At 48.2% G+C, this 22,890-nt stretch overlaps 1 protein-coding gene across 1 annotated transcript; it reads right to left on the bottom strand.

The window, feature by feature from the left end:
* Positions 1-2,915: 2,915 nt before the first annotated feature.
* Positions 2,916-20,699, bottom strand: TMEM108 (transmembrane protein 108). Its single transcript, XM_005152482.4, is given in 5 exon segments — positions 2,916-3,247; positions 4,683-4,837; positions 13,744-14,049; positions 14,052-14,855; positions 20,538-20,699. Coding segments are annotated over 5 exon segments (1,401 nt in total). The 5' UTR covers positions 20,551-20,699; the 3' UTR covers positions 2,916-3,124.
* Between the last annotated feature and the right edge of the window lie 2,191 nt (positions 20,700-22,890).

Here is a 22,890-nt window from a genome sequence, read left to right as displayed (position 1 = left end):
GTCGGGAGGGGTTTGGCTTTGTGCGACGGCTTTCTGGAACGGGGGCTTTGTGCTGGGCACATTGTGCGTGTGGCCGCTGGGTCAGCAGTCCCATTGCAGGGGAAATCTCCCTCCTGCTGCTGCTGCAAATGTGGGCAGTGAAAAGCACAATGGTGTTTACAGGGACAGCGGGATGAGGATTCAGTGCAATGCACGTGTTGAAATAGCAGCGGTGTTTTCTATGCTGACAACCCGATGGTTTCCCATCCTTGTACCCACAGGTACTGATGCACTGGGTGCTCACACTCATGCTTGCTCCAGGCAGTCTCCTTGCAGCAAGATGTTACTTGAAGTTAGTGGAAACCCAACCTGCTGGGGAGCTGGCAGGGTCACAGCTGAGCAGAACCAAGCAGCCTTTGCTGCTGCAGAGCCTCAAATGCTCCCTCGGTCCTGCAGCAGCTTCTGGATTTCTCTGTGCTTTGGTTTCATGGAATCACAGAACAAGTTGGGTTGGAAGGGACCTTAAAGCTCATCCAGTTCCAACCCCTGCCATGGGCAGGGACACCTCACACCAGACCAGGTTGCTCCAAGCCCCTGTGTCCAACCTGGCCTTGAACACTGCCAGGGATGGGGCAGCCACAGCTTCTCTGGGCACCCTGTGCCAGCGCCTCAGCACCCTCACAGGGAACAGCTTCTGCCTTAGATCTAACCTGAACTTGCCCCTGTTTCACTTTGAACCCATCACCCCTTGTCCTATCACTACAGTCCCTGATGAAGAGCCCCTCTCCAGCATCCTTGTAGCCCCCTTCAGACACTGGAAGCTGCTCTGAGGTCTCCATGCAGCTTCTCTTCTCCAGGCTGAACAGCCCCAATGTTCTCAGCCTGTCTCCATACAGGAGGTGCTGCAGCCCCTGAGCATCCTCGTGGCCTCCTCTGGACTTGCTCCAACAGCTCCATGTCCTTCTGATGCTGAGGACACCAGAGCTGCACACAGGGCTGCAAGTGGGGTCTCATGAGAGCAGAGCACACGATCAAGGCACATTGCCTCAAACCCAGCAGATGTTAACTAGGGACAAGCACCTTCATGTCTGCCCCTGCTCAGTTTAATGTCACATTATCAACTGCACTTGGTCTGTTCAACAAGGGCCCATTTCACTTTGACTGCAAAACGTGGCACCAAGTGAGGCAACTGGGAACTGAAAGAAAAGAGCAAAACAACCCCTGAGATATTGCAGGAGATGGGGGAGTTTTCCCCTGCTCATCTTTTGGAGCCATTGCTCTTCAGCGAGCAGCAACCAAATGGGCAGTTTCCAAGTGCACAAGTAGGATGTGTTCATGGTACAGTGGGATCCTTCACTGTACAGTGCTAGATACAGCTTTTCCTACCTACACCCAGGGACGCTTCCCAGCCAGGATGCCACACTTGTTCCAGTGTAGGATTCCCGTGGGCACATCATTGCAAGCATGCCTGCAATGTGCTGATGTTGGACATCACCCTAATGCGGAGTTGGTTTGGACAGGGGCTTTGGCGAGACAGAATGTAATCAGAAATCCCTGTTTTCCGTGGGTGCCTAATCCTGGCTCTCCACATCAGTGCCCGGGGCTTGTTTGACTTGCTTTTTAAGCCTGAGATCTGGGAGAGCCTGAAGTTGGGTCCCTGCTTCCCAGTTGTGTGATGCTTGGGAATAACACAGCATCCAGCAGCACGGTGAGGATCTCTGCTTAGCCTCTGGCCATTCTGCAGTTAGACCAAGCAGGCTGGGCTGGCTAAATGAGAGGAATCCTCCAGTGTTTCTTATACAACATCCTCAGTGTATTTGCTTTGTGTCAAATAAAACCCAAGCATCTGCCTTGCAGAAGCAGCCCCATGCACAGTAAACACATCTAAACCTATGGAGTCTTAAACAAAGAACTGAATTCAATCCTCTCTATCCTTGTTCTTTCTTTCCACCTCCTTGCTGAAACAGAGGTGATGGTCCTCAGGGGTTGCTTTTCCTCTTGGCAAGACTCTGAGAGAGTTTTACTCTCTTAATCAACCCATGATTTCCAGGAGGCCATTTGGTGTTTGATCCTGAGGCTCACAGATACCACACTGCATTTACTTCACTGTGAGAAGGTATATTCCCAAAGTTCCCATCCATGTCCATACACAGCCATGTGTTCCTGCCTGCCCTGGTCACTGTGCAGGGAAGCAGTGGATTATCCTGATGGGAACAGAAAATCACATATCTAGGAGGGCCCCTATAGCATTACAGTGTTCTCCTTTTAGGCAGCCTGTGGCCCCATTCAGATGTCTGCCTGGCACAGTGAAGTGCACATGTGGGTCAGGGAGCAAGGAGGGTGACAAAGGCTCTGTGGCCCCTTGGTCCCTGTCTCAGGTGTGATTACAGCCATCATGGAGTGAAGTTGTCAGGTTGCTCTGAGTAACTGCAGCCACTAGGGACACTGCTGGCAGGTGGGAACAGCTGGACCAGATGTGCTGTAGTGTCCTTGTCTGGTACCAGCTGTGACTCCCCTGGACAAGGTGCTTGGTTGTATTCTCTCCCTGCTGCCCTGTCACCCAAGCCCCTGTGTCAACCTGGCCTTGAACACTGCCAGGGATGGGGCAGCCACAGCTTCTCTGGGCACCCTGTGCCAGCGCCTCAGCACCCTCACAGGGAAGAGCTTCTGCCTTAGATCTAACCTGAACTTCCCCTGTTTCAGTTTGAACCCATCACCCCTTGTCCTATCACTACAGTCCCTTATGAGGAGCCCCTCTCCAGCATCCTGCCAAGCAGGAATGCTCATGGCCAGGCTGCAGGATGTCCTGTAGGATGTAGGATGCTGTGCCCAGCACATGCTGCCTAAAACCAGCCTTCCCCAATCCTCTTCCACACCAAGCATATTGAGCAGCAGGTTGTAAATGACAGTGAAGAAACCAGTCCACCCAAGAGGTGTTTTGCTTAGAAATACCTTTATTTTATAAAGCCACAGTTCTGTAAAGTTTTACCACACTTATAAAAAAGGGGCTGACAATTCTGAGGGAGAAAAGAAAAGCTGAAAACATTTCTTGTAATTCAGGGTTACACAAAGGCTATATTTATAATATATATATATATTTATAATCTGGGGACAGATGGAACTGCAGTACGGGGGAGATGGGGGCTCATATTTCAGACACTTGCTCGTGTCCTACAAACAGTGTCTCTTGGCAGAAGGGGTTCACAAGGACCATCCCACTGTCACGGTAGTCACCATTGGCAGGGGAGCGCGGCTCGGAGAGGTGGTCCTAGGATAAAGACAGAGAAGCAGGTTGAGCACCTCGCACCCCACTGCGAGCACATGGGGAGCTCCATGCCCTGTACAGCACATGTGGGAATGGGCTGATGGTTTTGTCATAGAACCATAGAATGGTTTGGGTTGGAAAGGACCTTAACATCATCCAGTTCAAACCCTGCCATGGGCAGGGACACCTCACACCAGACCAGGTTGCTCCAAGCCCCTGTGTCCAACCTGGCCTTGAACACTGCCAGGGATGGGAGCAGCCACAGCTTCTCTGGGCACCCTGTGCCAGCGCCTCAGCACCCTCACAGGGAAGAAGCTTCTGCCTCAGATCTAACCTGAACTTCCCCTGTTTCAGTTTGAACCCATCACCCCTTGTCCTATCGACTGACAGTCCCTGATGAAGAGTCCCTCTCCAGCATCCTTGTAGCCTCCCTTCAAGACACTGGAAGCTGCTATGAGGTCTCCACACAGCTTCTCTTCTCCAGGCTGAACAGCCCCAATGTTCTCAGCCTGTCTCCATACAGGAGGTGCTGCAGCCCCTGAGCATCCTCAGTGGCCCTCCTCAGACAGATGACGTGACCCAGATTACAGCTTTTGAATATGTGAATATATAGCATAAATATATGTAAATGTATCATTTGATTCTTGGTAAGTCTAGACCAACTCCTGCTGTAGCTTGAGCAACATGATTGCCAAGCAAAGTGGGGTTAATGAAGCGGCTGTAAGTGCTTGTGTAATCACAACTCAGAGGTTCCTTTCTAAATGCTTTTGTTTATCTCTAATGAGATGAGTTGGTAGCAACTGATCTGAAAAGCTCTTCAGCATAAACCCAAACTCTCAGCTGTCTCCAAGTTTTAAATACCTTTGAACTAAGCTAACTCTTCTCTATCTCTGAGGCCAGGGATGCAGATTATCACAGGATCACAGGATCACCTGCACATGTATGATAATCCCACTGAACCAGTCAGATCCCTGTAAGTCAAGGCTGATGAGTACACACCCCTATTACACCCTCCCATTGATGTTTCACTTGCATATATACTGGCAACACTCACCTGAACTGGTACTGAAGAAGCTCCTGAGACATAAATGCATAAAGTTGCTTGCATTATAAAGTCCCACTACCCCCCTTGCCTGATGCTGTGTGGGACATGCACAGCACACAGAGCAGAAGGCCTGACTGTCAGTAACAAGCCAGCACAAAGAGCTCTCCTAAGCAGTCGTGGTATGGACAAACATTGGCCATAGGCTCAAAAGGAAGAGACACTCAGGAACAAAGTCACCTAGAGGTGATTAACTCCCATGACCACACAGCATTACGGAATACATGTGCAACAGCTGGGAACTAGGATGGCAATCCGGTCTTGGTGACATACACATTATACATGTATAGGGGTGAGTCCTTCCCAAAAACCTGTTTCCCTGGAACGTGCACATACCTCTGAAGTCTCCAGTGACTGGATCTCTCTCGGTAACTCTACAGCGTGCCTGTTGAAGTAGTCCATGGTAATAGCATTGTTCCAATAGCTCAGGTTGTTTTCTGGGTTGGATGTCTTCTTCTTCCTCCTCATGCAGCAGACTGTCAGCAGAACTGCTGTCAATAGAAACAGGTCAAAAATGTGGTTATTTCCTTTCAATAAGGACTCATCAGTACCATGGAGTTGGGTTTTTAAGGGGAAGGCTGGTGGCCTTTGTTCATATGATTCACTCTTGGTCAGATCTAGCTCTCTCCTACCAAACCCCACTTCAAGTAAGTCAGAATCTGGGCCAAGCGGATGAGACTTTGGGCTTGACAGAAAGATCAGGTTTTGCTTCCTTTTTGAGGTGAGTTTATAATCTCCAATATACTATGATTCTATGATTCTATGATGTGTCTGCCTGGCTAAGGAAAAGCTTTGGTGGTGTAGCTGATGGTATTTTAATACCTAAGCAGGGGTTTATAGACCCTGTAGGACAGAGGACTCTCCATAGGGACCATGAAGGATGCTGCTGTGCACATCTCTTCTGCTTCTAGTGTGTTCAGACTACTTCAGTGATGAGCCCATTAGTAAATGGGCAAGTGAGAGACGTGTCCTAGGCTCAGACACCAAATGAATACATGCAGGTGGTTGCACATCTTCAACACCAAAAGCCTCTGCACTAAAGTGACACCGATCCCTGCCCTCTGGCACCTTCCATTTGTAACTTGGATTTTGGGTGCTTTGTGACCACTGCTCCAGAACATCAGTGACCAGATGGGCTCCTGAGAGGGATGAGGTGGCACTAGAGATCCCCTCTGGTACCTGTCTCACACAGTTTATGCTTCAGTGCAGCATTTACCCCAGAGCCTGGGGTTTTCCTGCCTGTCTCCATCAGCTCTATATCGGGATGTGGGATCTACTGATAAGTGCAATCCATTCCCCACACCTCCCTGGGCAGCAGCAGTTTCTGCACCTTGGCTTTTCCTCTTATCTATGGAGCCCACTGAAGCTCCTGCAATCTGAACTATTGGAGCTTAAAGCAGAGCAGTGAGGGAAGATGAAGTGGAACCTGTCTGCTCTCCCCTGTACCTCCTCTGGTGTCCTGGTGGAGATTCCAGCTGGGATAACGCTCCCACATGCGTGCAGTCCTGAACACAAAGCTTTCTGTTCACTCATCCCTGCTGCCATTCAGACCAGTGATCCTGGCACTTTACAAGAGCCAGGCAAGCCCACTGTAACAAAACTCACTGCTCCCAATGGTCCTTGCTCAGGCAGAAGCCCAGGCATGTACCATGCTCTGCTCAGAGGGTTAATGCATACACTGGGTGCTTATCTTACACCTGTGGAATGAACCAACCACTTGTGCTTGGGATGTACCTGATTTATACAGGGAATGCCCTGCTGTAAATTCACCCTTTTCTTTCTAAACCCCAGTGGTAGAAAGAAGAGATAAAATATTCATGAAGCAGAACAAGACGTGATTTTCTCAGCTACAGCCAACATTATTTATTAGGATGATAGCCCAGAGGCAGGAGCAGACTGCAGGGAGGTCAGAGCTGCTCTGCGTGTTCTGACAAACACTGCAGCTCCCCATAAGCCGTGGGTAAAGTGGCAATACAGAAGTGCAAGGCTAGAGCTCTGTTTAATACCAAATAATGAGCTACTAAGAGAAAAAAACCCTGATGGGTTTGAGTTCAGGCAATTTATGCCTCATTCAAAGGGCAAGGTGAGCTGAGGCCATAAATCTTCTCTCGAAACTAATGGAAAAATCCCCCGTGCTGCTCCTGCAGGTCTCACAAAAGCAGGTCATCATCACACTGACTATTAGCTTTGACTCATATTGCTTCAGTCCTTTCTGTCACCAGTAACTTCATTTGCTGACAGCACGACTCCTGCTGCTGTGCCTGTTAGCAGGCACCCCATGGGGGCCACCAGAATGCCCATCCTCCTCAAGGGCTGCATCCCTACTTTGCCCTCTCCGTGTCCCATCCTTCCTTAAGGTTAGAAAGTGAAGCCAGCCCTACCTTTAGTCCTCCCCACTGCTGGTGAGAGCCAATAGACCTTAGAGCTTCCCAGTACTGCATCAACAAGTGCTCCATAAGGCACAGAGCATTTGTGAATGTGCCTGAGGATATGAGACACCAGTAAACCCAACTCGATCGCTGTGCAAATGGCTTGGAAACATGAGGTTTTCCAGCTATAAAATGGTGTGGCTGATGACAGAGAAGCTTTGGATTTGGGTTTTAGGGGCTGGAAAGCTGGTGACAGTCAAGAGAGACTCTTCTTCCAGCAGGAAACGGCCTTGCCATGTGCAGATAGGGCTGCTCTACAGCTCTCTCCCTTAGTTACACCCTTGGCCTCCAACCTTAGAGCACACACAAGCAAATGGATGGAAACCCATGGCAAATGGGTTCCTGAGATTCCCTGTAAACAACATGTCTTAGCAAAAGGCTGTCTACCAAAGCTGAACCAACTCAAAGCGCAGATTTAATATAGAGGGAGAACAGCAGGGCTGGAATAGGGCTATTTCTATCCTATGTGAACTACCTTTTTGGGGTACAAGTTAGTGAGGTTAATGTAACTAGCACAGGACTGATCTTTCCAGAACATTCCTAGGATCAGGGTACAGCTTTACCAATATTCTCTGAGATCTATGTGCTCCCACAATTAGAGTTATGTGTATTACAGAAAAAAACCCTCTTTCCAGAGAGGCAGCTGCAATGGGCAGCTAGGCTATATTCAATGGATGAAGATACACAGAGGGCAGAGATGGCTTGGGAGGGAGAGATGGCAACAGCAACAACAGAGCTGAAGGGAGAAAGAGTAGCTGCAATACCCTGCTTATCTTTCCTGCTGTGTTATGTGATGTCCTCATATGGAGGAGAAAGTGCATGCTGCTCAGTGCTGCCATGTATCACTCTGCTTCAGAGATGGTCCAACCCTTTGGCTAGGAAAAGGACCTAGCTCTTCTCTGGTTTGCAACCCATGCACTTCAGGGGCTGAGCATCTGACAAGCCCCAGCTCTGACACTTGCTTCCTTCTGGCCCTATAAGTGCATTATCAGTTGTCCATCCCCTACCCCCCAGCACTGGAACAGGACACGAATCATCCTACAAGCAGGAAGACATGAGGTTCTCACAGCTTTACAGGTTTTGTTGCTGGTGGGAACATGTCCATGACCCACATCTCCTGCACAACACCTGCACACCAGGAGACACTGCCTGTTAACCACAAGCTGTATTTAAGGTACAGCACATCTCAAACCCAGCATCATTTAAGGACATGGAGTTTCCAGATATCCATCCCATTCCCACAGTGTTTGTTTCAATGCTCGGTTTCCATTGTGGGGACATGTTTACACTCCCCTTGTTGTCTAAATACAAGCTTCAACCATCACCTCCTCAATCTCCTGTTGCCTTTTCTATTAAAAAGCTTCCCCTCTGCTATAAGAAATGTCCCCTATACATGTGGGCTTTAGCCTCTTCTTGGACTACAATGTGACACGAAATGTGGCTTATGTGGCATTTCTCAGCTCTTAAACAATTCACAAGGCTCTCTCCTAATCTTCCAATGTTTTAAAACACATAATCCACCAGGATTATACTCCATGTTTAATACTGGCTTCATAAATGCAGTGTAATGAGATCATAACAACTCCCTACAATTTCCTGATAGCCTTCTTTTTCCTTTCAACTCACTTCAATAGCTTACCAATCTTATATAGCCACATACCCCTTTCAGACACATTCCAGCTCCCACACAGAACATGACATTAACAGACCTGAAGGAAATACTCAGACCATAGGTTGTTAATTTACTTCTCCCTATGCCTGCAGATCATAACATTAACTGGGTTTCTACAGCATCCTTGCCTCACTGACTACATTAATGAGGATTTAAGTTCCTTTTAATATCCTTACCTTGCTGTAACCATCTATAGTTGTATATATAGTATACTATATAGAGAGTATATGTGTATATATATAGTATGTAGTACTGTACTATATACTATATAGTGTGTGTGTGTATATATATAGCTTAGCTATGATATAGTTGTCAGTGGGTTGGGTTATTGATCACAGCTGCTTCCATCTGGAGCCAGGAGGCTCTTCTCCAGCTCAGCCTGAGCTCACACCTGAGGATCACACTCAGGCCTTAGGATCTCTCTTGCTTCAGACCAGGAAGCAAGTGACGAAAGCTGATATTGGAAAGCATCCCAGTGCATGCAATGGGAGCTAAGTGGGGTTAGGTCCAAGGCAATTCTTCACATACTCTTTGAGTTCTGCTGACGCCAGCGTTCGGGGGCTCAGCCTTCCTCTCACATTCTCCTGTGTCAGCAGAACTGCCTGAATGGATTCACTTCTGCACATCTGATTTGCAAGTCTCTGTTCTCCCATGTTCTACTGTGCCTTTCTGTAGTTACAGAGACACAAGCATTGGGAGCCCAAGGACCAGGACCAGGGTTTTCTAATGAATTCATACTGTGTCCTTGTTCTTCACTGGCAGAACCTCCCCATGCACTGAATGCATGGGCACAACATGGTCAAGGCTGCCTGAAGGACACAGCAGAACCAGCCCCAACTGTGACATGCCAGAAATGCTGCTATGAGTGTTTACAGCTTGCTTTTCAAGGAACGCAGTGATACAGAACCCTTCATTTTTGCAGCCCTCAAATGGCACAGGTGACATTACCCCTGTTATTTCATACCAGGAAAGTGAGGTACCTAAAGGTGTAATGATTTCCCCAGGTTCATGCAGCAGACACAGGCTCACACATTCCTATTGGAAGAATTACTTTTCTGGCTAGCATTTTAAGGGATTTCAGTGGGACTCAGAATCCTACATGCCCTTAAAGAAACATGTACTTGTAAGGACAGGGAGGTTAAATCCCATCTCTTATTTAAACAGGTGAACTCCTGAGGCCCAATGTCTTCAGGCTGGTGTTTGTAATCACTGAGCTGTGCCACCAGCATGGCTGGAGGGAACTGCCAGTCCTCAGTGGGGCTCAGATGCCAGGGCACAGCGATGCTGAACAAACCCTCTGCTGCTCCCTGCTCTTAGGTGCACAATGAGGAGCCCTGGTAGGGTCTTTCCTGCCAGGAAAGAAGGAAATAGCACATGAGGAGAAGCCACAGCATCCCAAGAACTTCTTCCAGACAGCTCTGTGGCCACTCTCTAGCATGTCACTTGCCCTGTTATGGAAGCTAAGATGACCACAGGTTTTCACTTAGCAAGTGCTTGTCTATAGTCAGGTATCACAGCAAGTGGTCCATGTGTCAGGAGCAGGACAGACATGTCCCTACAGTGCCATGCTCAGCTTTCCCTCTCTAAGGATGTTACCCCCACAAACCCCCTGATAAGAAAGGCTTTTCCAGCCTCCCCACCACCCCTCACACAGGGGAGGGATATGGAGAAAGGCATCTCTGCTCTGGCCACTGTCAGCTCCGCAAGGCAACAGCAGGTTAATTAGGTTCCTGCAGCTCTGCATCTCTTCATAGGCTCTGCTTGCATCTCCACTCCTCCATCCACTTCTTTCTAAGGTGCTGCTGCCAACCTCCCTCCCTCCTAAGCCAGCTCAGATATTTAAGAGCATGGAGCCAGGATTCGATACCTGAGATCCCTCCACATTCCAGCATCCCAAGCCTGGAGCAGGACAGTGCTTCCTCAGCACACACCCGCAGGCTGTGAGAGCCTCTCACCGGAACCGTTTTCACCCCTTGAGGAGGAACTGACATCCCAATGGCTGTGGTCTTACCCATCTCTCGGCATCAACCCCTCTAGACCATAGGTGACAACGCCAGCATGGGGCCTGTCCGTCCGCAGCTGTAGGTGCTTGTGCCCGGGAGGTGGCGACAGTCCCCTTCGCATGTCCCACACCATGCACCCACACACGGTACAGCGCACACGGTACACCCCTCACTGTGCAGTGTCGGTACACCCCACACTGTGCAGTGTACATCCCATACCATACACGGTTGTCCTGGCTTCAGCAGTAGCAGTCATTTTTCTCCTTCCTAGTAGCTGGTGCTGTACAACATACAACCAGTACTGTACACTGTACACCCCATACCATACACTGTACAACCTACACCCTGTATCGTATGGTGTACACTGTACAGCATATACCCCATGCTATATGGTGTACACTGTACAATCTACACGCAACGCCATACACTGTACGCTCTACACCATACACCCCATACCAGACAGTGTACAATATACAACATACACCCCATACCATCCTGTACACCCCATATTGTACAGTGTACAACATACATCCAATACCATACACTGTATACTATACAATGCACAGCCCATACTGTACAGTGTACCCTGCACACCCATGGCTGAAGATACACAGACGCCTGAGGGTCAGGAAAGAAAGTGCCCCTCAGGTGTGCAGCACAGAGGGGAGCTGTGACCAACACATGTGCCCCTGGCTAAAAGCATTGCTGGTATTACAACTTGCTTTTCTTCTCTCTAGGAATAACCATTGACTGTACAACAGCGCTCAGGTGAAACAGCACAATGTTTGGATAAGGCATTTCCAGCAGACCCCAAAAATGCCCATTTAAATGCCTGCCTACCATTCATTTCAACTCTGGAATACGTCTGAGGATTGTAAGAGTCCCGCTAAAGAGCATCCTTGGATATCTGGTCCTGAAAGCAGGACTTCAATACTGGAATAATGTAAGCACTCAGTTGTATTAGAGCTGGTAGAGATCATTTTCCCAATAACATTCACCCTGCTTACAAAGCACAGCTTACAACAAGAAACAGAAGAGGCACATCCTGTTATGGCACGTAAGAGTTTAAACACTATTTAACCAGTGAGTTAGAAGCCCTGCCAACAGACTCTTCATATTGTTGTTATTATTAACGGTAACAACAATAATAATTACTGTCATTAGTTATTAGCTCATATACGGCACACTTCAGGCAGAGACATACATCAGTTTACTCACTGGTTATGCTTCCTGTGCTTGTGTTTTATTACACTGTGGTTTGTATTTAATACTAGACTCACAGAATGGTTTGGGTTGAAAGGACCTTAACATCATCCAGTTCCAACCCCCTGCCATGGGCAGGGACACCTCACACCAGACCAGGTTGCTCCAAGCCCCTGTGTCCAACCTGGCCTTGAACACTGCCAGGGATGGGGCAGCCACAGCTTCTCTGGGCACCCTGTGCCAGCACCTCAGCACCCTCACAGGGAAGAGCTTCTGCCTTAGATCTAACCTGAACTTCCCCTGTTTCACTTTGAACCCATCACCCCTTGTCCTATCACTACAGTCCCTGATGAAGAGCCCCTCTCCAGCATCCTTGTAGCCCCTTCAGACACTGGAAGCTGCTCTGAGGTCTCCACGCAGCTTCTCTTCTCCAGGCTGAACAGCCCCAATGTTCTCAGCCTGTCTCCATACAGGAGGTGCTGCAGCCCCTGAGCACCCTCGTGGCCTCCTCTGGACTTGCTCCAACAGCTCCATGCCCTTCTATTGAGGACACCAGAACTGCACACAGTACTTTGAATGCTTTCTCTCCAGATCAGTTTGCTTTCTGAATACTGGCCCAAACCATAATGCCTGGAAGAATTTATTTGATCCTCTATTTCCTCATTGATAGACAAAGCACTGTTCAGCAAATCAAATATTGCTGCTTCTCATCATGTGCTTGCTATATCCCAGGTTCTCCTCCCCATCTGCTGCAGAAGCATGCATTCACACTTCTGCTTCGGTGTCTCTTTGATTGCCCATCTTTAGATGTAAGCTTTGCTCTCACTCATGTTTTTAACCACAACTGGAATAGCAGAACCGATGGTCCCAGAGTTGCAAGTCTAACAGGCAGTGCTGAGCCAATCCAATACACTGGAATGGATTAGTGCAGCTCCCTCCCCAGGTGTGTATGCCTGCAGCCTCATGGCTCCAGGTCTGACCCTGCAGGGAGCTGATTCAGCTCCCTGGGTGGACAGAAAGTACAGAAGAGCAAAATGAATGGGTTTTAGCAATCTGGAAGTGTCTCAGGGAGGTGCCAGGGCAGGCCCAGGCAGGAGAGGGGCTGCATCAGGAGGCTGTGCCTCAGGGAGGGCAGGAGACAGCAGCAGGGGTAAACTGTGTGTATGGGACTGGCTCGGGTCAGCTCACCTCGCTGATGTCCTCAGTACAGCCCATAGCCATATGTAACAGAATCTATACTCAGTATTAATGGTGGCTGTTCCTCTTTCATGTTTCCTCAGGCAGCATAGGCTGGGTAATGTTGGCTCTTGTCCCACTCCAGACAGATCAGCATAATCACACCCCACACCAGTGAAACACCAGAGAACACCTTCCCCAGCTTGCCTACATACCCCAGCTAAGCAGGTGACACCCAGCACCCAGCTTTCTCATCATGTCCATGTGGGTTTTGTACCTGTGTCGAATGCTGAGACCCTAAAGCCACTGCTGGGAACCCAGCCTGCCCTGTCTCTGCAGGTGCCCAAAGACCAGGATTTCAAACTCTTCCTGCTCCCTGGAATTCTAATGGAGGAAGCCAGCACTTCAGGTATCATTCTTTAAAACCTGATAGTTCATGAACTGCCTGCAATGAAATATTGCCCTGGAAAACCGGTGTTTCCTCAGGTATCAGCCATTACAACTGGCATTAATCCTTTGGGTTAGCACTGGGCTTTTTAAACCCAATTCCAGGGCAGTATATAGCAGTTCCTAGATTAAAGACTGGTACGACTTTTTGGACACCAGCTTATATGATTTGAAGTAAAACTGCTTCACCTTCTGGAGTTGTTCAGCCTCATGTTATACCCTCAAATGAAGGCCCAAAATGAGCAAGTGATTTCTAATAGCAACACAGCAAGTATGCTTTGAGTGTAAACATTTCAGCTCTGCATTTTGAAGCATTTTGCACAGTGAATGCGATCTCTATCTAGCAATTGCTCCTCATCCATCTCAAGGCACCCTCCTCTGTTAGCTCACCACCTCCTCCTTGAATCACGGGCTGAAACGTGAATTTCATGGAAGGAGAAAGCAGAACAAAGCAGCAGTTAACTTACAACATGAGGATATAGGTACGCTGATAGCCAGAATGATCCAGGCAATGTCCATCTTGCTGAGACAGATGGTTGCCCTGTGCTGGGGCTTGTCCCCCTCGGTGACATGGGAGATGTTCCCTTGCACTCCAGGTTTCCAGGTCCCAGCAGGAACCAGTCTGTTTAGGAAGTTCCCAGTGGCAGTGGAGCCAGCAGTGGAAATGGAGCTGGACAACCTGGTGGCAGGAGCTGTGGAGAGAGCAGTGCTTAGCAAGGTCACGTTGGTCACCATCCCATGCTGGGTTGGAGAGGGTCCTTTGGGGTCTCCACTGCTGGGGAGGAGACACTGACATCAAAACTGGTCTGAACTGAGTGCCCCGATGCTGCTGTGGCAGATCCAGGGCCAGCAAACAGAGGGACATTTGTACTGAGGTTCAAGGTTACCCAAGAGCTGTTTTTGCTCAGCATATCCCATACGCTGTAGTGGGTGGGTTTAAAAGGCACCGACACCGCTTCAGGATCGGTTGATGGTCCAGCAGTTGTGGTGGCAAAATCTGCCTCCTGCAGCACCAGCTCGGCCCCATTGCCTTGCTCTGCTTCCCTAAGGCTTCCCGAGGTGCTGCGGTGGGGTGAAGGCTCTGAGTGTGTAGTTCTTGCCAGCCCCATGCCATTGGGATCACCGGATGCTGCAGTCTGGGACTGAAAGGGGTGGTCTGTGAAGGGGCTCCTCAGGGTAGGGAAGGGAGAGTGTAGGGTCGTCTTTAGGTAAGGCTCTGAGGACTCTGTGAAGTTGCCTTTGAAAACCTGGAATATTTTCCCCTTGGGGCGAGTCTGTCCCGAGTACAAAGCACTCTGGTTGTGTAAATGATACGTTTCCTTGTCGCCGAGGTGAGAGCTGCTCCCTTGCTTCTGCCCCATGGAAGGGGCTTTCTCCACCACATTGATGGAATGGGGCACGGTGTGAGCAGACGTGGGAAGGGGCTCTGCTGCGTGGTGGTCTTTGTGGCGAGGTGTTGTTCCCATGGCTGTGACAGTGGTAGTGTCCATCGGGAAGCCCTGAGAGGAGGAGACAGTGGGAGACAGTACCTGAACAGAAAACACCAGCTCTTCTGTCAGTGCCAAGATCAGTAGAACACCTAGAGGAAGAAGCACAGAGACAGGGTGAGGACCAGCAGGGCAGGGAATGGCACAGCTTGTGTGTCTGGCAGGAAGGGATACCTTCCATATTCAGAGTTAGCATCCAACTTTGTTGGCTTCTCTGGGAAAGTAGGAAGGGAAAGGAAAACCCATGGTGGCCCCATGGCTGTGGAAGAGGCGAGGTGGGAATGGGAAGGTCGCATCACTATGGGGGTCCTTGGTCACTCCTTTGGCTGAAACACCCTAAATTGGGCTGCCTCCAGTCTTGGATGTCATTAAGCAATCTGGGGTTTGAGAGAGCAGCTGCTTAGCCCTGGCTGAAAATGAGGTCAAGAAGGATGTCTGATGAGAAGGCTGCCTGGGTTATACACATGCTGCCCTTTACTGAGCCATTGCAGACAATCTCGTCACTTCTTTTGGAGTATGAGGTGTGGACAATCTCCAAATGTTCAAAACAAACAAGAAAACATAAAGAAACAAGAAGAAAATCACAGCCTTCTTTAAAGTCAGGTGACTATGAAGGCACTAACTCAATCCAACACAACTGCCCTTTACACCCATGTACTAACAGTGGTACCCTGGTCTGTGCCCACATGTGCTGTGGAACTGGACTGTATGAAATCTGTCTCCTGCCACTCTCTGCAGTGCACACATCTCATGAAGTACCAGATTCACACCACCGGGAACACCAATTCTTCCATTTATCCCTAGTCCAGATAACAGACATGGGCAGCTGCAGTAGCATAAGCCTCCCTAGGATGCAGGGCTAATACACCGTGAGTTAGTGTGACATGCAGGGACCACATCAATCACACGTCACCATTTCCATATGTTGAAGCTGCCGAGTGTAATGTGGAACTTTGCTCACTAGGAAGCACACAGGATAAATCCATTTTGCACAGTCCACTGAGCATCATCAGATGGCACCATTAGCACTGTGCTAGTGTGGATTTCAGTGGCAGGGTGAAAAATGTTGCCACAGTCTTAATAAATCAGGGACACGAGTTCATCGAAGCTGCAGGACTCCAAACCTTCCAGCCAAGACTGTGGAGAACCTTCCTGCTCCTTCTCCACCCTTCCTAGGCTTGCCAGCTTCCTCCATGAGCATTGTAAGGCCATTTGGTTCTACCTTGCTTGGAAAGAATACCTGTTATGGGCACCAGCAGAAAGGGAAGGCAGGGGCTTGGGACAATAAAAGATCTCTGATGAAGTGTCCATTGGGCCCTAGGGCTCTGTGTTGCATGTTGGGCAGATGCCATGAAATGTGTTTATTCTGAATCCTGTGCATCATTCACATCCATCCACATGCATCAAAGCTGACCAAAGGAGCAGTACCTATTCCTCCAACCCAGCTAAATCCTCTACTTCGATCACTAACTTTGATTTCTGAACCAGAACAGCACAGAATTCTTTAACCAACAAAATTCACCTTATTTCTTCTCTCCCCCCCACCTCCTGTTCATTCACAGCATCCAGAAAATGAAACCACTGACCAGGTAACACACTTGAAAAGACAATTACAAGCAATGTATTTGTAATGTGATGTACTTGTAATGTGTGTGTTTACTGATGCTAAAATTAGCTTTTTGATTTATTTATTCCTGAAATAAAGATCTATGCCGAAATAAACCATCGTCTGTGATCCTGCTTCCCAGCTCCCAGCCAGCTGCAGACAACATGCTCTTAGCAGAACACCTCCTCCAAGGGAAAACCATATTCCATACACTGAGATGCAAGCAGGAGAGCAGACTGTGCTGTATTCATGGAAATGAACAGGAGAACATATCTGCACATTTCTGGTAGTGCTTATTGTGAGGTCAAGGTCAAAGAAGATATTCTAGTGTCCATATGGCTAATGCTTCATGCCAAGACAAGTTGCTGCCACAGAACAAAGAGGAAAGGATGATGATTTATTTGGGATATGGTGTGTGGAGATAATGGCACAGGAAACTTTAGCCCTGCTGTTCTGAGCACACAAGAGAAAGCGCATTGGCAAACCTTAGGAGACACTAGATTGGAATGATTATAATGCCTGCTAAGATTTGGGGATGTTCTTTGTGTAACTACTTGCTCTCACACCTCATGCAGACAAACGTCTCTACTGGGTTAATGTTTTACTCCAGGATCTTCCTCAAGGAATGAGGAAGTTGACAGCTCTGCACATTGTGCCCTGGGGTTAGAATCCCTGCTCTTTGGCTGAACACCCACCTAACATCCACCTCCACTGCTTGCAAAACTGATCAATCAGAAGCTTGCTGCTATGAAGATGTATGATCTCTCCAGGGCAGCCTGTTGTTGTAGCAGGTCACCACACACCAGGCATGGGAAGACAGATGCATTTAGCTAATACCTGTAGGTGGCTTGTAAAGTGTAATTATTCAAAGGAAATATAACATCAGAAGTAATTTATCTGACAATAAACAATAACCCCCAAGCCATGTGGCTGTCTCAGGCAGCAGCAGTCACAGTTTGCTTGTCCACTAGGCACCCTTCAACAGCTTCTGCAGAGCCAACATGGCCCATAAGATATTTAGGACTTTGGTTTGCTGTTTGAATGGACCACAGGAACTCCTTCAGTGTCAACCAGAGCTAATCTGTGCCCCTAGCTACTGAAAAGCTGTTCAGTTTAGGAGATCATTGTGCAAACAGTCAGTGCTATACATAGGGAGAACCAGGCAGTAATAAGGACTTTGCAGTGGCCTTTCAAGTAGAATTGATTTGCTTTATAAGTGGTCAACAGCCAACTGGAAATCAAAAGTAAAGCTGGAATTGGCATTTCCAGATGCTCTGCATCACTACCTAAGCATGCTCTGGCTGGATGTGCAGTGACCTGACTGCCCAGAGCTCCCAGTTACTCTTCTAACACTTGAGGATATGTAATGTCTTACGAAGTAGGACTCATATGGAGGCCCCTGATATTACACTGCCCTGTTTGTCAATTCTAGCTTAAGCCTAGGAAAATGGTATCCTGAATTCCTCCACTAAATTGCAGGAGGCATTTACCACAGAAATGGACTTATCCAAACCCTTCAATTTTCCTTCCTTCCCAACCTCTGTCTCTGCATTGCTTCAGGAAAAGGGCCATGGTGGGTACGATGCCAACTGTCCCCCAGTGCCTCAGCTCACCCTCAATCAGGCTACCACTGGAATGAAACCTGGTTGCTATCAAGTTGTCATGGCCAAAGTTCTGATATCCCAGCTGAGATGGTCCCCAGCAGATGCCTTTGGGCTGTTCAAAGCAAGTCCAGCAGCTCTTTGCCAAAGTCCTTCAGTTTTGGCTGCCTAAGACTGCTAGGACTGATCTTACTTAGAGCATAAGCCCTTGGGGTTAAGGACTCACAGTCCTTAATATCTGCTGGCATAATGGTAACATATACTGATGTAAGCACATTACAGCAAATAATAATTAATTATATTTGCAAAGGTCAGACCACACCATTAAGTTTTTTCATAAGGGGCCATTTCTAAGGCACAGGAGCTCAGGCTCAGAAGGGGTCAAAGTGGTTTGGCTTCTTAATGCTGTGTGTCAAATTCCCACTTTCCGTGTCTCATTTTATGGCTCTGTTAAAACCATTCAACCCTAATGAGAAGGCTGATTGACCTGACACCTCTGCAGTGTGAACTGTGTCATCCCATGGTCTTGCATAGCACACCAAGAAGGGAATTAACACAGAATGAATTAACTCAAGGATGAAGCACAGAAGAGTGGACACAGAAGATGATGATGTGCATTTGGCCATGGTGCAATCTCAGCAGCATCTCCCTACAGTGCTTCATACACTCACATGAGGAGCACAGAAACGGTGTGGACATGAAGAAAATGAAGGAGTTCCTATCCAGCAATGCTTTGAAATACTGCTTGATGTGAGCCTCAGGGAAGTTGGGGTTAGGAATACTTTGCTTTCCCAGACTATGAAATCCACAGGGTCCTAACATTTGGGAACTGCCTCACAGCCCTTTTATTTGCATGCAGGAGGCAGAACTGCCTCCCTCCAGCCCAGAACACCAAAGCAATTCTGGCCCCAGCAGCTGACATCCTGTGACTGTTTCATCTCAGGACCTCAGAAGCCCCTGCTAGAAGCCAGTGTCCTGGCACAGAACAATATGAAAAGGCTTCATTCAGGAGCTGGTGCTGCATGGGACACTTCACGGGCACTTTTGGGAGCAGCCTTTTTGCACCACATGGCAGAGTCAGCTCATGCATTCATCCTCCCTGAGACGCCCCCTTTAAATGACACAAACTTTGGATTTACAACCAACTTCTCTTCTAAAGCCTATGGAAAGGTTCCCAATGACTTTAGCAGGCTTTGGACCAAGTCCTGAATGCCAGAGGTACAGTGGAAAGTTCTAAGCTGCACATTCACATTCTCTACAACAAATGAATGTGCACCATGCGCTCAATCTGGTGTTCGACCCCTTTTGGCCTCTGCTGCCTCAGACCTTGGAGCAGGACAAACAGAGCCAAACAGTTTTGCTTTAGGTAGTGAGGAAGAGCTTTTTGTTCAGAGCCCTACTGCTGGACTCATTACTTTCAGACTGTCATGGGCAGGAGAAGCAAAAGGAGCTTTCCTACAAAGGACCATTACCTACAGACCCAAGGCTTGGGGGACATGGGCAGTGCAGGGGATGCTGAAGCCTCTCTGTGCTTCCAACACTCCTGACTTACTAATAGTGAGAGAAGGTTGCACAAAACCTGTTCAAAGCAACAGCAATGTTATTGATGTAACGAAGGCTTTCTTCACGACACTATTAACTTCTCCTGTGTCTCTCGGCAAACCTAAAACGTTACAAGGAGTAAAATGAATCTTTAATAGATGGAAACTGTGCAGAAAGTACAGATCACTACTCCCATTACGGTCATTTTTGTGACGGTTTCTTTGTCATTGTCAGAGCAATATGATTTTCATTCACAATAAAGCAGCCCTTGTACAAACAAAGAGTTAAGCAAATTTCATCCACGACTGGTGGCAGAAGTGAGGGAAGGAAAAGTAGGTTACTCAGCACAGAACATTGCTCTTCCCTGCCAGTCTCTCAGTGGCTGTTACACCAGAACGCCCAGGTATTCATTTACAAGTTATTGTCTGCTTTCCCGTGTAAGTACTGGGTTGATTAACACCGACTTCAATACACGAGGCATTGCAAGGAATAAGACACAGACTAACAGCTCTATTTGCAGTAACACAAGCCAGCATCAGCAGAAGGTCTGGAAATCACATGTACAAACACAAATTAAGCAGCACTCACTGACACTCCCTGTGCAACAACAGTAACGGCAGCTCCAGTTTTCCTGTGGTGAGACTTCCCAGCTCTTTAACCACATAAACCCAGTGCAGACCAGTAGCACTTCCTCTAAGGTGCACTTCCATCATGGACTTGGAGAGAGTGAGCCTATAAACCAAAATCCATTTCACTGGGGAGTTAAACAATGGGTGATACAAATAGGACAGTACCGGGTAGTTGCAGAGCAGGCAGCTCCCAGTTCATTCTCACACTGCACTAGAGACTCACAGATACTACAGGAATGCTTCAGATCCCCTGTTCAGCTAAGTATACACAGACAGCCGAGCTGCTGAGCCTTGTGAAAAGGCTTACAGGCAATCTAGGACACCAGTAATGACTGAGAGGAGGGTAATAAGAAGAAAGAGCCTGACTCTAGCTGCTTGCTCAAGGTAATCACTTACCTGGAAATATCATTTGGGCTTGTCAGCAGACATCCTCACCTGCTCACATCACACGGGTTGGGAAGCTTCATCCCTCAGCAGAGAAAGGCAAAACACATCTTCTCTCTACCGAGGCAGCTGCAGCAGGAGTTGCTGTTATTGTTGGAACTGGTTTGGAGGAATGAGGGCAGAGACAGCCCAGGCAGGCGTGTCTTGCAGGGCTGTGCAGTGAGAGGGCTCGCTCCTTTATGGACTACCTTTGCCACTGCAGGGCAGGATTACTCACTGAGCCAGACCCCCTCTCTGCCAGCAGATCCACGGGCTGCTTGGTATTCCAGCTTGGTTCCCCATCAAGTCCAGATACAGTTTGTCTGACACGGGTCTATTCAGATGCCAGAGGATTGCTGGCAGTGCTCCTTCTCTGGGAACAAAACAGCCACAAGCACCCCAGCTGCACGCCCTTGGGAGGCTGCTCAGTCCCCATTCCAAGGCAGCGTGCCCTCCCTCCAGCTTTCTGTGTGTGGATGGCTGTTACACGTCTACCTCCTGCTTCTGTGCCTCCACCAGACTTTCCACTTCATTCAATTACCTCTAATGATATTAATATTCCTGTCCGAGGGAAATACAGGGAACGAAATCAAAGGATCATCTCTCCTCTGGCATCGAAATGCATGGTCTGGTTTTGATTTCTTCACTCCTCAGTGGTGAATTGGCCATAAAGATGCTCACAGATCCCGTGATTCTTAAAGCCATAATCCTGCCTCTCTTCTTCCACTTCTTATTTCCCCCTGTCTCTCTGGCACAGCTGGGTGTCTGGAAGAACACGCTGCCTGGAGAGCACACAGACGTGCCCTGGGCAGCCAACTACCCATCCCTCAATATGGAAATGGTGTGAGAGCAACAAGTTAGGGGCTTCTTGAGAGTGATGTGGGGATCCTCTGGGAGTCCCAGGGCAATCCCCATCACTCAGGCTTTGATTCAGAGCCCCTGCTGTGCTGCAAGAGACTGAGCAGTTTGTTATATGGGCTCCCTGCAAAATTCATTCCTAGTATTTTGCTATAGAGAAAAGTCAGTTCCTTCTTCACTCTGATCCCACCAGGTGAGAAAATCCTTCTGTTTTCAGGTCTTGATACAAGCATGTTGCAACCAGACTTCTTTGTTGACGCTGGGGCTGAATCAGACAGGAATGATGCTGTGACAATAGGTTTGAGTTTGGCAGCACTCGCAGCTATGGGGCCTCCAACAGTGACCCCACTTCTGACTAAGTCCCTAACAGGAAGGCTAGGCAGGTGTATATATTATATCACAAGTATATCTTACCCTTAGTTATACAAACTCTGTTTTCACAGCCACAATCACTGCATGAAGGATATGGAAAGACAAAGTGCAAATAATAATCTGAGATCTGCTTTGCATTCTTGTGTTCTCCTGCTGATGGTTCTTTTCTCCTCCCCATCTGCAGCTCACTTTTCCCCCTTGTTGTTTCCAGTCTGAAGGTTCTTCTAAATAAAGATATTTAGTGCATTATAAACTAAATGGTCCTTACAAATATCAGCTTGTTTAGCAGTTTCTGGAGCTCAAGGCTGATGAAGAGCTTGCTGCTGAAACAATGATTTAGCACGGAGCTGCAGCTGGCATAACAAGAGAACCATGCCATGTATTTAACCTTTGCTGGAGGATTTGCCACATCTGTAAGTAGTAACTCACAGAGATTTCTTCCCCATGTGCTGTCATGGATGGAAACATATGGCTCAAAACTGCAGAGACCATTGTTTGGAGTTTCAGATGAAAACCCTTCTGAACGACAGTGGCTCTGTGCATTCCCTTGCCCAAAAACACATGGAACAAACCAAAGATCCTTTCAAAAGCATATGAGTATTCCTTGGTCTGACAGCTCCCCCCTCACACAAAGCTTGTCCAGCCCCAGCTTTGCAAATGCACATCCCTTCCTTTCCAGCCTTTACTTGGCAGCAGTTTTTGTTGGCAGGATGCTGTTGCCAAGGGAGACAGAAAGGATGTGCAGCTGGCTTTTCTTTCACCTGCACTTACTGCTGCTGATCCTATTTATGCTACTGCAGAACTTCTGGCTTCTAAGAGACCTCCTGTCAATGTCACTGGACCTTTTGAAGAGTTTCAACAACGACACAAATAGCCATGGCCTCTGATAGAAAGCTAAAATAGGATCTCGCCAAAGAGAGGATGCAGTTGGTGTCACAGATGCTGACTTAAGCAAGGGTATCCATTTAATGAGCAACAATAAGGGGGAAAGGAGGATTCAAAGCCATCTTCAAAAGGTTTCTGACAACTCCCCAGAGCAGTAACTTCAGATACGTGGAAGTTACATGCTTAGCCTAAGGTAGCTGTGGTTCTGGCA

Source organism: Melopsittacus undulatus, chromosome 1 (genome assembly GCF_012275295.1).
Source record: "Melopsittacus undulatus isolate bMelUnd1 chromosome 1, bMelUnd1.mat.Z, whole genome shotgun sequence".
Lineage (NCBI taxonomy): Eukaryota > Metazoa > Chordata > Aves > Psittaciformes > Psittaculidae > Melopsittacus > Melopsittacus undulatus.
This window is presented reverse-complemented; position numbering and strand designations above follow the sequence as displayed.